We start from the raw sequence: 15,646 nt of genomic DNA on the forward strand, positions 1-15,646 counted from the left end.
TATTTGGTTGAATAAATTTGTACTTATAAGAGTGCCACAATTCATTAAAACATACACACATTTCAAAGACGTTTAAGAATTCTATGTTGAATTGGATATAAACCAAAGTTTCTTTCTCTCCAGGAAGGCTAAAAACTAGGCCAAATAATTTTATTGTGTCACGTAAATGATTAAGAAAGAAAAACTTAACATTTTGCTTAGTCAGTTGTATTTTTAATTAATGATTTAGTATGTGGGAAGTGAAGATTAGCAACCTCTTGGATCTTGTTGAAGAATTCTTTAAAATCCCTTTGCATTAACTATCCAGCAATAGAATTGCAGATATTGCACTGAGTATATTTCAATATTGCCAGTGTATATTTCAAAAGAAATTCTATTATCTACACTAAGATTTCCTCTTTCCCAATATTCAAAATGCATATTATAATTACATGGGTTTCGAACATCCATACACAGCAAGTACAAGATACTTACATGTACGTACACTGTAGTTACCTATATTTTGCATAGTTTTTAGTGTGTACTTTGTGCCACTTAATAAAAAGCATTACTCAGTAATTGTCTTTAGGTGTTTCTTTTACTTCAGCTGTAGTTGCCAGTTGTTTTACGTTTGTTTTGTTTTGTATATTTAACACAGGTTACATTTGCAAAGGGGGATGCTATTGGGCATTTGTAGAAGGCTCTAATTAGTAATATGGCCAGGAAGTTTCAGTAGGATATGAGGTTTTTCATTTTCTCCACAATTAAAAACCTAATGTGACATTTTATATTTATCGTTCATTAAATTATCCTTTAAGTCCAAAGAAAAGGGAAGAGTATTTTAAACGTTCCCCTTGGTAACACTTTGCAATAAGTGGCACTATATTACACGACAACTGCTATATTACATGGAAGAACCGTCACGTCACAGCCGCTGTACATGTGCCTATGTGGAATCTCAATGCTGTTACAACCATGAGGAAATAATTACAAGTGAACTTGTCCTTTTAATTGAGATATTTATATATTTTTACAAAAAAATAAAAGTAAATGAGGTGTTAGCTTCTTTGCCATATTTAGGAAAGTTAGTTTTCTTTCTCTATTTTTTATTTTAATTGTGGGGTTTCAATGCAAGATTAAGCATCTTGAATCAATATGAGATCATCCAGTTTCTAGATTAAACGCCAATATCAGGTTCCTTAAACTGCTTCTTGAATTCTCTGGTAAAAGAAAACAAGTTGAAATCAATCAGTCTCTCTCTGTCTCTGTCTGTCTCTCTCTCTTGCTCACACACACACACACACACACACACACACACACACGCACACACACCCCTCAATGCTCTGCTCATGCTCACTGTCTTTGCTCTTGCACTCACAGACTTTCCTTTTTCTTCCTAATTTTGATAATTGTTCTATCTAGGACACTCGAAAACAGTAAAAACAAAAAGAAAAAAAATGCTCCTTACAGTTTTTTGATGAAGAACAATTTACACTGTAAACAGTACACTGGCAGAGAGTAGCTACTTTTGGTAAAAAGTAATGTCCCATATTCTACGAGGGGCGTGTGTCCGCGTGTCTGACCGCTCCTTCCACCGCGTCCGCAGCTGCGGTGCTCACTGAGCGGAGACGGAATTTGGCTCTGGGTGTGCAAGCGTGCGTGTTTCAGACACTGCAGCTGACATGGTTCCATTTAAAAATGCTATTTCATTTTATTCTGAAATTTATAGAAATAAGCAGCTTTTACATTTTATTGTTTTTGTTTGGTAGAAATAAAATAATTTTTAGGAATGGGAATAATATGATTCCATTGCTATTTTTTTCAGTAACTAAAAATGATACCTAATTCAAATCTATCTATTTTAACTGACAAAATATTTGATTGCAGCCCACATATCATAATATACCAGTTAGTTTCTTTTTAAGGAGTTCTAATGAGGTTTTATATTACTCCGAAGGGTTAAAGAATAAAAAAAAATCTTGAAATGCAACCAATTTTGGATTTCTAATTTTACAGTGTTATAAATAATGATCGAGTTATTTAGGAAACGATTTAGCAGTTGGAGCAAAGTAGAATATAGACTAAATGAAGAGAGATGTAAATGCATCAATGGAGAGTAGCAATTTTGTAAGTGCATCCTGAAATTAGGCTTTAAATAGTAATTGATGAGGCAGTTTATACAACTTACTTCTGTAATAAGAACCTTTCCATTTGTCCTAACAGGATGAATTTTGCCTTGTGGAGTCTTTCTAAAGATTATGCATCGAAAGATATGAACAGTTTACAAACCTATTCTAGTTTCAATGTGTCTAGTAGCACCTACCTGATTCTCTCAAACTACCATACTATAGTAACATATTATTGCATTTTTCCACAGATGGTATGAATTGAACTGTAAAAACAAGCATGCAATCACATCAATGCAGACTTATTTCCTTAAAATGTCATACTGTATATGATTTATTATGTTAACACTCAACCACATCATATTATTTATGTTCTGTATATTCTGAAAAAGTGCTGCTTGACTGACATCATCCTTTTCTTTTGTAAGAAATCAACAAGATAAATGCTTCAACAATTAAAAAAAAAAGCAATTTAAAACTCTAACGCCTTTAAAAGATTTAAACTTTTATGATAAATAATCTAAGATACAGCACCCCTGTCTTTCATCGGCTATGAACACATGATGTCGTACTCAAACATTCTCACTTCTCCAAAATAAATTCCGAGAAATTATCTTCAAAACCATAGGCCATCATGCTTTGACATCACAAGTATAGCTACCATATCGTCATATTTGTTTTCTTCTTAAAGGTGCAATGCTTGTGAGTGGGAAAATAATTTTTATCTAACTGGATTTTTAAATCTTTAGCATATAATAAGTGTAATGAGAACTAATCTAACAACATTGTATTTTACTAGAAGAAATAATATGACTTTAGATGGACTCTGTCATATTTAAGAATACAGCATTTCTTAATGGTTTAAGTACACCAAAATTTCAGAAATAATCCAGAGAAAGAGACTTTCACCTTGGGGGTAAAAGCATGGCAGAAATTCTCTATCACTCACTGTTTCATAAGTTTGTACCTCACAAAATGCATAGACAGGAATTTAATATAAAGAATTAGTTCATTTATACAGAAAACATATCTTAAACACTTCTTTTTGGCAAACCAACATAGGTAAGCAGCTCTGGAACTGCCAAATTAAAATTTGTAAATTTTTAGCAAACTAAGAGTTTATTTTTAGGTTATTATACTATTGTGGTTGTAATTTAAAACCTGAGGCTGTGCACTGGTTGTTAGCTTAAAATTACCTTTCCTTATAACATTGTGCTTCCATTGTATAACAAATAAAAATTAACAGGAACTAGAAAAATTTGTTGTTGAACAGTGCTAGGACATACAGACAAAATACTAATACATGTTATCTACTTATAATATTGGTTTAAGTAATATCTAAAGGGATATAATGGACATTAGAAAATGCTTACTTATGATTGAATTACCTACAGCCAAAAAAGTTAAATATGTATCAAATAATGTTTAATTGGATTTATTATATGCACTATATACAGATACTAAAATGTTTCAAAATTGTGCCCTATGGATACTTCGATTTTGCTTAGGAAGGTGAGTCGTTATGGAGCAAATAAATTACAGAATCAAATCAGATAAATGAATGAAATTTTTGTGATTCCCGAAGCAGTAAAATGTTTGTAACGGTTTATTGGTAAATGAAGCTAAAATAACCTAATGGTGAGAGCTGTATAATTATATAAGATACTATGACATGATTACAATTCATAGACATGGCTCCTGTATCAAATACTGTATTTTTAAATAGCAAATTGATACAGCTTTACCAGTATATCACAAACAGTCCAGAATCTATACTACAGTTTTCAGTTTGTGTTTTCTAGGGCATATGTTTCCGAACATGTCTTTGAAGAGAGACATGTAGAAAATATTGTCTGTAAACCTCTAATGTCTCAATAAACTTAAGCACATTAGCTCTTTACCTAATCCTGTCTCTTGTGAAAGCTGTCCAATGGCAAACTAAGTCCATGATTTAAAGGGGGTGAAAAATGAGGGGGGAAAACCAACTCTGCATACATTTTTTCAATGTATAAAAACAATTCAATACCATGATCCAAGGAGATGATTAACATTGTTAAGGCTGTATATTCAAGCACTGTATGTTAAAAGAGCAATGGTGTGGAATTTAGGCAGTAAGAAATGTCCTGCATTATGGATGGTACAGTAATTAAAGAATGATGCTTTCGACAGCTGGTTGCTGGTATACACTGGCTACTGATAGCAGTACGGTATGGAAGTTAATAAAGGTAGCAGAGGATGGTAGAAATGAATTCTGAAAGATGACAGCCAGTTTTCTCCAGCAGCCAGCCTGGTGAGCAAAACTCAGAATCTTGGCCTGCGTTTTAAATGAAATACTCTTTTTTCTCTTCAGCATTGACTTGGCTGCCTTCAGCATTGATAATGGCTGTGTCAGCATCCGGTGCATCTTCAGCTCCTTTAGCTTCATTTGTTAAATATGTTCCTGTTGGTATTGGAAGGAAAATATGTTAGTTCTGGGAGACTGGTAAACAGCCAGCATTAAAGCTGCATTCGTTTAGGAAGGAACTTGGGCCAGATTTCTTATATGTTGGGACATATGTGAGGTGTAATAAACCTCACAATTCACCCTTCTAAATTTGCACACTTTCTTTCAGCTTTTAGGTAAATGTTGTAGATGAAGCCGTGACCAGGTTAACTGGAGGTAACAGCCAAACTGGAGCGGGGAATGAGTGCTCTGATTTCTTTAATGATGGATACGGACGATGTGATCCACGCAGCTGTGGCAATCAGGGCCCTTTGTTAAGATGTTGGTAATGATCACATCAACTGTGTCACCGTTCCTTTTGGTAACTCCACTTAAAAGTAGATTATATCAATAGTTTGCTACCTAGCCCATTAGAAAAACACACATTTTCCTCACTAACATGGCCACATGTGTGTCCATAAGCCTACAAACAAAAACAGTGACCAACTGCTTAATGTTATAGTTGAATTTCAGTTCTAGAAATAAATTACAAACTTGCTTCCGTTTCCTCCCCCTTAAACCAGTGACCTACTCTGTGATCTTTGGCTATTGGCTAAACATTATTTAGCTAAGCCAACTTAACTTTATTTTAAAATGTTTTTATTATTGATTTTAGAGAGAGAGGAGGGGAGAGGGAGAGAGACCCACACACATCTATGCAAGAGGGCGACATGGATGGGCTATCTCTTGCATGCCCCCTACTGGGGATCAAGCCACAGCCGGGGCATGTGCCCCGAGGGGGAACCAAACCAAGGACATCTCGGTGCATGGGATGAATCTCAACCAACTGAATCACACTGTCACACTGGCCACGGATAAATCAACTTAACTTTAAAGTTGAGTAAAATAATCAAGTATTCCTTGAAATACTTTAGTATTTAGATCTCTCTCTCTCTCCCCCTCTCTCCCTCTCACCCCCCCCCCCCCCCCAATGCACACTCATATAATATGTCATGGTAAAGCGAGTCTTTAGAATTTTTTTGGTCAAAGTTAAGAATACTTTATGAAATATAACCCACCTTTATGTCTTGCCAGATATCGACCAAGCAGAAATATAGAGCACAGCGTGACAAATACAACTACAGCCACTATTCCTCCTATAAGAGCGTGATCAGGGCCAGCCTGGCCAGCCAGAGCGTTGGGGTCTAGAAAAGACAAGAAAACATTGCTTAAGTTAGTGTTATTTAGTCAGGGAGCACATACCTGCATTAGCATGAGTGATTGGAAATTAACACACACTAAGAAGAAAACAGTTTCATTAATGAGTATTATTACACCAGTTACCTAGTCATCAAATATTTATAGCGTATCTATAATATTTATTGTGTACCTATAACGTACAAAACGCCTGGCAGTATCACATTTGCCACATTAGTCACTTGCTATTGAGTTTGCATTTTGGAGAGAGGCTGGAGAGACAAATCCACACAGATGATTTTGCATAGTTTTATGCCTTTCGTTTCCTCTCTTCTCCATCTGAAAATCTCTCTGTGCGTCTTTTAGTGAGATCAACACAATTATACCATTTTTTAAATGAAACTATGTCATGGGAAAGGATGGGGCTGGAGATGGTAACTTGGGTTTTATCGTTATATAAGTGTTATTTAAAGCTATAAAAGTTGATAAGTTCCCTAGAAGAGTGAGTCTAGATAAAGGAAAGGGTCTCAAAACCGAGACCTGAAAAACTTGCGTATTTAAAATCTAGGAAGAGGAAGAGCTGCCGGCCGAGCAGACGGAGGGAGACAGAGACGGGGGGCTGGTGGAAAAGATCCTGAGAGTGCACTCGGGCTGATCAAAAGGAAGAATGAACTTCGGGGAGACAAGGGAATCGCAGATGGTGTGAAATATTGATAGAGGAGGAGAATGAATACTCGGCACTTGCAGCCTCAGAGAAAGTGCTTGGAAAGAGACAGGCTCATCATATACTTTTACATTCCCTTGTAGTAAGATGCACAGGAAAGACATGAGCCTAGGAAACAATAGCCAGTTTTCAAGCAGAGATGGAAAAGATCAAAAGAGAGCCCCGACACCGGGGTACCGGAAAGTCTGAGAAATCAACAATTTCTAGAAGTTGCACAGTAAGAAGTCAGACGGAGCGAAGCTTTGAGCAACAGAGCCCACCAAGGCTCAACAAGCGGCCAGGGCCGGGCTGAAGGCCTGCGCACCCTCCCAAGCCCCGCTGCAGACGGCATCACAGGGCTGCTTACAGCCTAAGAGGGGTTCAGGGGGGGAAAGTGAAGAAATCAATTAGGCCGGGCAATTCCACCTTCAGAAGATCTGGGAGGACAGGTACAGGGCCATAAACACGGTGCACAGATTGGGAGTCTACTGTGTGTTTAATAGAACTATTGTGCCCAGGAAACATATGGCAAGGCAGAAAGGAAAAAAAAGCCCGACTATTTGAAACTTCAACCAAGAAGTGGACGGGTGGAGGGGGGCATTAGTCTTTTGCCTCATTTGTTCCTTAGCTAATGCGCCCAGCTCTGATGAAGAGGACTGTGCATATTGAAGATCTTGGTCTTCAAGGTGGATATATTGACTTGACAGGTCTTTAGCTTGTCTCTTTATACTTTGTGTGAGGGAAATGACATGAACAAATATTTGGTGATCAGAGAGTATATCGGGGCAGAGATTTTTAGCTCATAGAAAACTTGTTTTTGTTCTTTCAGTGCATAGAGCTAAACATTTCCAGTGTCACATGCAGATGAATGATACCATGTGATTTGTGGTCTAGGCAAATGAATGAAGGCCCAGCCAATAAAAACGCACACATGTAACCCTGCCAAGGGATCTCAGGAGATACAAGTTGAAAATGAGAGAGCTACAAGAATAAGTGAGGTTATGGGTCAATAAATCTCCGCATGGAGGAAAACTGACCAACTAAGAATACATGCATTGACATGCTTAAGGGAAAAAAAGGTTATTTTCAAAACAATGAGCATTAACTAGTTAATCTGTTATAGGAGCCATTGTTAACTTAGCATTCTATTATATATTTCCTTAATTTTCCTTAATTCCTGGCATTGGCTGTAAATCTAAAAAATTTTTAAATAGATTAAAAAAATAAACCTGCCCTGCCTCTAAACTTCCTGTTTCTATTCCTTGCTTAGATACTTTAGAATCTGTCTAAAATTCTACCTCTTGCTCAGGTCCCCAAATATAGATAGTCATAAATCATATCCATTTTATTTGCTGAATATATCTCAAAACTGAGCATTCTTTTGGGGAATGAAAAATCTCATTAGTTCATCTGTTTTTGGCTTATGAATTTTTTTCTACTTTATTTTTAATGAATAATTATTCTTCTTTATATTTTCTTCCTAGGAAAACCTAATTATGCACTGGTAGAAGCTCCATATTTTATGTTGTGTATATGCCATTCCCTCTATCCTATCTTTATAATCATTTTACTAGTTTACATTTTGTTTTAGTTATATTTTCCATGTATATGTTCTGTTTCATTGACTTCATTTTCTGTCATTTCTTATTTCTTCTAAAAGCATTTTATCGATTATGAACTTTGGTTTAACCCTACTCTCTATTTAAGCCACTCTGTATTTAGTGGATGTTTTAAACAGTTTTATAACATTGACAACAAGAAGCGGTAGCTTTTTATTATTTTCTTCGTTTAAGCATAATAGTTCTTTATAAACATCTGGGAAAATATTTTTCCTTGGTGTGCATACATCATTTCTTTCTTTCATTGCAAACATTTTTCATTGGGTGAAAATTAAATTTTTTAAAAATTTGTTTATAAATCCTTGCACTTTCTTTTCTAACATCCATTCTTATTATTGAGCTGTTCTGAAGAAGGATTCTCTGTTCTGATGCTGGTGTTTAATCCTGCTCAGCTGTAATGTTGCAGATCAATCCACTTGCAGAAACTATCTTTGTAACTGAAATATGGATATGACATCTGTACATAGTAAATGAACTGCCAAAAGCCTTTGGATGTAAATCATTATTGGTGGGAGATTTCATTGATTCATTTCATATACTTTTGCCTACAATCTTCACTTGCACAATCTTCACTCAAACAATTTAGGTCATCCCCTCCTTTTTTGTACATTAAGATAATTTGATCTGTTAGAACTGGTTTTCAATCAGTTCACTTGATTTTGAATAGATATATTTAAAGATATATTATGATTTTTATAGATATATTGTGATTTTCAGAGAAAGTAATCTATTAACACATATTTAGTTGACCTTACTGGTAACGTTCTACACATACTCTTAAACTATATGAAGAAAACACTTGAACCTTTAGCCCTCATTTCATCAAAAACATAAGTCCACATTTAGTCCCAGGATTTTTAAGATTTCGAAGGTAATATAAATATAGGGACTGCTACTTTGCATGTTTACTTGTAAATGTATTTCTTAAAAAAACTGACCTTGTTGGTTATACTTTTTATTTCCCCCCATAACTGTTAGAACTAAGTATCCTTAATTTATATTCTTAACAACTAAAACAAGTGATTAAGATTGAGGATCAGATAAGTATCATCTGAACAATGCGGAGATGATACATAATTTAAATGTCTAAGTCTCAGTGGTGCTCTCTCATATATCCTTTCTCTCATCCCTCTCCTACTGTCATAGGAATCAGAAGATGAAGTATGGCCTCCTGAAGTTTCTTTACAGACAGCTGAGTCTGCATTTTTTTATCCTGATAAATCCATCCTGTATCTTTAAAGACCATGATTCATTCTCAAGCCTTAGCCTGAGATTTGCTGGAGAAGCCTATTAACACTGGAGTGAATAAATCCCAATAGATTTAGCTATATATTAGTAGTTGCTTAACAATGCACATAAAACCAAAAAATATTGTAGAATTAAACTTTTCTGAGCTTAACATCTTTTAGTTAGGGTTACTAGACTCTTACTAAAAGACTCCAAAGAAGAAAATTCTGTCAAATAATAATATTTACAGTCAGTAATTTCGGATATTTAGATGAGTAGAAAATGCTCTGAAAGAATAGTTTTATTTAAAATTTTAATATGGAGAAATCCTAAATTAAATGATTGTGTTTCAGAATCATTGCAGGGGTTTCTATTATCAAGTCTAGCATGTTTCTTCCCATTAAAATAAGTACCAACTCTAAAGAAAGAATATCTGATTTTCTATGATCACAGCATGAAGAGATTGTAGATGCTACGTGCTACATAATTTTTAATTCAAGTGTTAGAATTATTTTATAGCAAATATTTTTGTTAAGGAGCATATATTCCTTCCAGTTTGAATAAAATGGTGGGTGAGAATAAATTTAAAATCATTTCATGTAAATACTTTAAAATTGGTCTCCAAAGCCATTTTCAAAAGAAATAATTGTCATTATATATTAAAATATATACATTTTCACAGCAAACGCGGGATTAGTCAGTCACCTGTAGTTGAGCTGTGCCTTGTATTAGGTGCTGTGCTGACTTACACTGCAAGCCCTGCCTCTACCTGCTCCCACACCCGTGTTTCATAGCAGTTAAGGTGCAGTGATTGATGTCAGGAGCATCAGATGGAACCAGTCCTGGAATGAAACTATGTTGTGTTTTTACACAAATAGAGGAAAAGCAGTCGAATGAAGCAGAAACGTCAGTGAAAGCTTTTCAAGTGGAAGCAATTGCCCATAAAATTCTGGATTTACAAATTGTTTATACCAAACCTTAAACCACTTATTGTTAACAGTTTGATTTTGGCCAAGTTTCTTAGCCTTCCCACCTTCAGAATGTGAGTGCTTTTATTTCCCAGGTGAGTCAAAGACTACACGTCTTACTGTCCATAAAGGGCCTAGAAGAACGCCTGCCACGATGTAGTGAGAACACTATCTAAATGCCAGTTACCCAGGGGTGGGGAAGGTGGCGCGTATAAACTTGGGTATAGAAAAATATCGGCTCCTTTTTAACTTTTTAAAAGACTCGGTCAGGACTTTATGTGGTGACTGTGGAGCATTCTAAATGTCTGAATATTTGAGAGATGGAGGGCGATATTAATAGAGAAAGATTTCCATAACATGAGATTGGATAAAATGAATGTGGTTGGAGCCTGATAAATGAAGATTAAATGAGAGAATAATTTATTGATATTTAATCTCTGCCAGGTTCTGTATTACAAATGGCTTATTTTATTCAATGCCTGTAAAGTGTTGACTCAGAAAATCATACTTATTATTAATATAAAGATTGATAAACTGTGGGACAGCTTGCCTAAGCAAGTTCCTGGAAGAATTTTCGAGAAGTTTGAAAAATAATTATGAAAGTCAGTTTTTAGGCTGTGTCTGATGTCTCCTGTTTTGAGAATGAAAGTGTGTGGAGGAAATTCCTGGCGTCTTCTCACTTAATTGTGCTCTCTCTCTTCTGCCATAAAGAGGAGTTGAGCCCCCCCCCACCCCCCCGAGCTAAAGGACGCCCTGGAAGTGCTGTTTCTTCACCCGTCAGAACCTCTTCTTTCCCTCTGTGAATGCAAAGTCCGCGCAGCAGTGATGTCTCTCCATGTCAGTTAGACCTGAATAGCTTTATCCAGAATTGTGGAGTTTTTCTCTCCTGAATTAATTCACCTGCTTTAGTTTGTTTTCACCCAAAGATATGTTTTCTTGGAAAGAAAGTTGGGTGTTACACTTGTAATATAGCTGCAAGGGCGCTTTTACACAGTTCTTAGGACCAAGCAAATTGGGTGAGTGGATGGATAATATTAAATTCTTATACTGAATTCATGACAGAATTTGGATCTTTAGATACCAGTTTGCGGTGCTGAGCCATGCCCTGCTGCTCCTTCACCTATTAAATTATTTGCTTACATATAAAGATACTGCTACTACCTAAATATTTTAGAAATTAGTGCTAAGTAAAAACAACTCATGTAGATTTATACTTAGTGCTTCAGATAATTTGATTCTAACACTAAATTTAAATTTTTTTCTATGTACTTAAGAGCCTACTTTCCCCCCTTTAAAGAGAGCAATACTTCAAAAAGAAGGTCACTATGATAAAACATTAGAAATAGTTATACATAATTTATGGAAAAAATATACTGTCCTTTAGCAGTATATGACATTAGCAAAGTCCCTGGAGAGAAATACATCAGTACATTTATTCAGGGGTCATCTATTATCTTCTAATTTTATGTACAGTTACTGTGTCTCACAAAAATACTTAAGAATAATCGCTAAAGGATAGAAAACATGGAAGTATATCGTTCTTTGTGTGTGTACATTATTTCCACATAATTTTAATTATAAAAAATGTGTATAGGATGGTGATAACCAGGGGGAAAAGTAGGGGGAGGTAGGAGAGGGCAGATGGGGCATAAATGGTGATGGAAGGAGACTTGACTTGGGGTGGGGAACACTCACCCCAAGATGAGGTATCATTGAATTGTACACCTGAAACCTATACAATTTTATTAACCAATGTGACCCCAATAAATTCAATAAAAAAGAAAAAAAATGTGTATAGGGACTCTAAATCTATGAGTTCTAAATTAATTCTGTATCATATTATAGGTTTACAATACTAGGAAAAGATCCCAGCAAGCACAATATTTAGCCCTTCCATTAAAAAAAATATGTATTTACTGCACCATTAATTTATTTCCATGTCAAGCTGATAAACAACAAATGCCACAACAAGTTTCTATGGAAAATAGCACAAAGACTTCCTATTCAGAAAGATTTTGACAATAAGTATAAAATAATTGTTTTGTTTATTTGTTTTGTTTCGACTTTAGTGTTTCAAGGTTGTTTAGCTTAGAGATATAATCAATTTTTAAAATGATTTAGCAAGTGAAATGTGAATGTTAGAAATACAAAAGTGAAGTGTTGCTGTGTCCTACACTAATTTCATACACTGGGCTACAGATTCCTTCTGAGAACTGACCCCTCTCAAACTCTGATTGTCAATTTTTTTATGACTCATAGGCTTTCTAATTTTATAAAAATTGATTTTATTAACTTGTATTATAAATAGTTAATAATGTGCTGGGCCCAAACAAAATATACACTTGAATAACATACTCTGTCTTTGAGAACAAAAATGTAAGTGGGAAATTTCTCTAAAAGGGTGTTCTTATTTTGGGGTAAAGTAGGTTCTAGCATAATTCTCTTCATTTCACTGATCTTTCTCTGGTGAACTCAGAATAGTAGTTTCTTGAGTACTTCAAATGAGGAAATTTCTCAGCTCTGAAGAATTTGAACAATCCAGAGAGGACTCTCAGCCAGAAGAGTAGTGTAGCTATTAGGACTAAGGGCCCTTCACAAAATGTTTCACCTCCTTTAGCGCTGACAGCCAAAGGGGGAGAGAACTTGCCAGGAGATTACCTGTGTGATAATAGGAGGAAAGTGAAAGAAATGAATAGTTTTTAAGGTTATCTAAGCGATCAAAGGAAGATCAGGGTAAATTTTTGAGTAACCATGGAGTTATTTGCTGCTTTGAAAACTCGGATAAATTATCCATTAGGTGTATGCCACAGAGTATAATTTTCCTGCATCAAGCAGTAGTCTCTCTAAGATCAGAAAAGTTCTGAAATAATATCACACTCAGAACCAGAACTGGAAGACTCAAGAGCTAGTTTCGGTTTGACCTTCTCAGCTTTTCAGTTGCCTACATTTATAAATAAGGATGCATATCTGCTCTGCCATCCTCAATGAGTTATTGCTGAAATTAGTTTATATGGAATCTGTGCATATAAGTCTCATCTAATAGGTGCTTAATAAAAAGAATGTGAATCAGATAATGAGCTTTATAAGGCTAGACGCTGTAAGCAAACCTGCATTTTGTGGTTCTGAGCTGTTTATTTTCAGGTAAAACATACTCAGATTCATTCTACAGTGTGCTATTTCTTTTACATTTATGTGCTCTGAAGAAGCTGCTGTTTTTTCCTCTGTTGTCTTATATCTTGCTAACTAGGAACTGTTCTGTCTTTAATCCTAACAATACCTAAATCTCTGTACACCCCTGCTCTCAGCCTGCACACAGAAAATAAATAAATGGGAACTTAAATAGGAAGACAGATGACTTGTATATGACATCACCATATGTCTGTTTTGGCAATGTGCTCTGTGCAAATCTAAAAGGATGAATTAGAGTATTTTTAAGCAGACTAGAGGTTAAATAAATCATAAGTGATTATTTCTGCAGAAGAGTGAAACCTAGATTTAAGCATGTTTCTTTTTAAACTAAACTTAAAAAAGATGGCCTAAGAATAATTAAGTGCGCTTTTAGAGCAAACAGCAATAATAGGACAGATTTATTTCTTAAATACTAAGAAAATATAAAAAATAAATGTTTGACAATGAGAATATTTATAACGCTTGACATTATTTTAAAAAGTTTAGTCTGTACCAATTGTTTATAATGTCTGTCCATATGCAGAAATAATTGTGATGGAAGAACAAACGGTGGAGAAAGATCACCTGTAGAAACACTTTTTTTTTAATGGGACAATACACCAAGAACACAATACCACTGCGGCTAAAATAATTTTCCTTCACAAATCTAAAATGTGTACAATATCACTAGTCAATTCATTCTAACAAATTGCATTATATTATTGTTTTTCAATTGATTATTCTGGTGATAATTATAATAGTCATATTGTCTATGCTCATATAAGTTTTTAAAACCATTATGAATGGTCCTTGAACCAGTTTCCCAGTTACAATAATGAAGGTATTCAGAAGAATATAATGTACATGTCCTTTCTATACACCATTTAGGAGAAATGATCACATACTAGGGGGAAAGGCTTGTGAATGTTTTAAATACTAAATCTTAAGCATACTGGAATCTTACCCTGTTATTTTTTCATAAATAAAATGGTGTTCAAATAAAAAGTAAATCTCTCCTATCTTGCCCTTACTTCTTTATACACTAGCTGTGTGACCAATGTGTAACCTAACCTTTCTCTGCTTCAGTTTCCACATATATAATACAGGAAAATAGCATGAGCCACATAGAACTTTTCTGTGTTTCAAATGAGGTGATATATATAAAGGTCTTATGACAACACCTGTCCCATAAAGGATAGTAACAATAATGGTTAATACTTGTTAAAAGCATTACTCTTATCTTTTCATTAATTTTCAATGAGTATTAACTCATTTTATCCATAAATCAATCTTACAAAATAGTTATTATCATACAAAATTTATATTTTAGAGTAAATATTTAATAAATGCTTTTATTATTATAACTTAGGTACCAAGCTCCAAAATGAAAACAGAAGCTAATGCAAAATAAATTAGACTTGTATGAATGTATTTTCTTTCAAGGAGAGGTGTTATCATGACTAGATGTCTGAAAAGAAATGTTCACCTGGACAACTTTCCTGGGTTTCAGAAGGGGTTCCTTTCCTGAGATTCTTTGCTCTCTCTGTTTTAAGACCATTGCATGAGGAGAGTGGAAGAAAAAGAGTAAGTCTGAGTTTCCTTCTCACCTCATAATCCAGAACCTATTTTCCAAAATGGCCAAAGCTATAAAAGATAGATAGATCTGGCAAGCTCACGAATAAATATATTTATATCCAAAAGGTAATGTAGAAAGTATGTTTAGAGTTCAAACTATTTGCTTACAAGAAAAATTCACTCTCTTAATTTAATTAATGAGTTATAATAAAAAATGCATTAGGTATCTCAAATTCTATATCATGGAAAGCAATTCAGAGTGTCACTCATTGAATCTATTTACCTACTCAACTACAGAAAAAACTTTGGAAGAAGGCTATATCAAATTTAGTGATTTTTTTTTATACAATTTGAATTCTGATGAAAATATTAGCGTAAAACTTCAGTGTAGTCAATTCTTGGAGATCTGGCTCCATTGTACATAAATTACATATTTAATATCTGTCAGGAGCTGTTATATACTGACCATCATTAATAATTTAATGATCAGGTAGCTAGCATGCAGAATATGACAGAAGTAGGTGTGTGCATGTTTGTGAATATAAAATAAACTCAATTTTCCTAAAATAAATAAAAATAAAGTTTGCACAAAATATAGCACGCTTAAATTACAGCAATGCTTTCAATTTAAGCATACATAAAATTTGCATATTTCATAAATT

At 34.6% G+C, this 15,646-nt stretch overlaps 1 protein-coding gene across 5 annotated transcripts in view; it reads right to left on the bottom strand.

The window, feature by feature from the left end:
- Positions 1-1,092: 1,092 nt before the first annotated feature.
- Positions 1,093-15,646, bottom strand: part of CADM2 (cell adhesion molecule 2) — a 997,699-nt gene continuing 983,145 nt past the window's right edge. For 3 of the 5 annotated variants that reach the window (XM_081138744.1, XM_081138745.1, XM_081138748.1), the window contains 2 exons: positions 5,607-5,732; positions 1,097-4,545 (listed from right to left, as the gene is read on the bottom strand). In XM_081138744.1, coding sequence (XP_080994870.1) covers positions 4,427-4,545; positions 5,607-5,732 — 245 coding nt within the window. In that variant the 3' untranslated portion in view covers positions 1,097-4,426. Of the gene's footprint in view, positions 4,546-5,606; positions 5,733-15,646 lie in introns of all 5 variants that reach the window. The other 2 variants (XM_081138746.1, XM_081138747.1) reach the window with 1 other exon arrangement.

This window comes from Miniopterus schreibersii, assembly GCF_964146895.1.
Source record: "Miniopterus schreibersii genome assembly, chromosome: 5".
NCBI classification, from domain to species: Eukaryota; Metazoa; Chordata; class Mammalia; order Chiroptera; family Miniopteridae; genus Miniopterus; species Miniopterus schreibersii.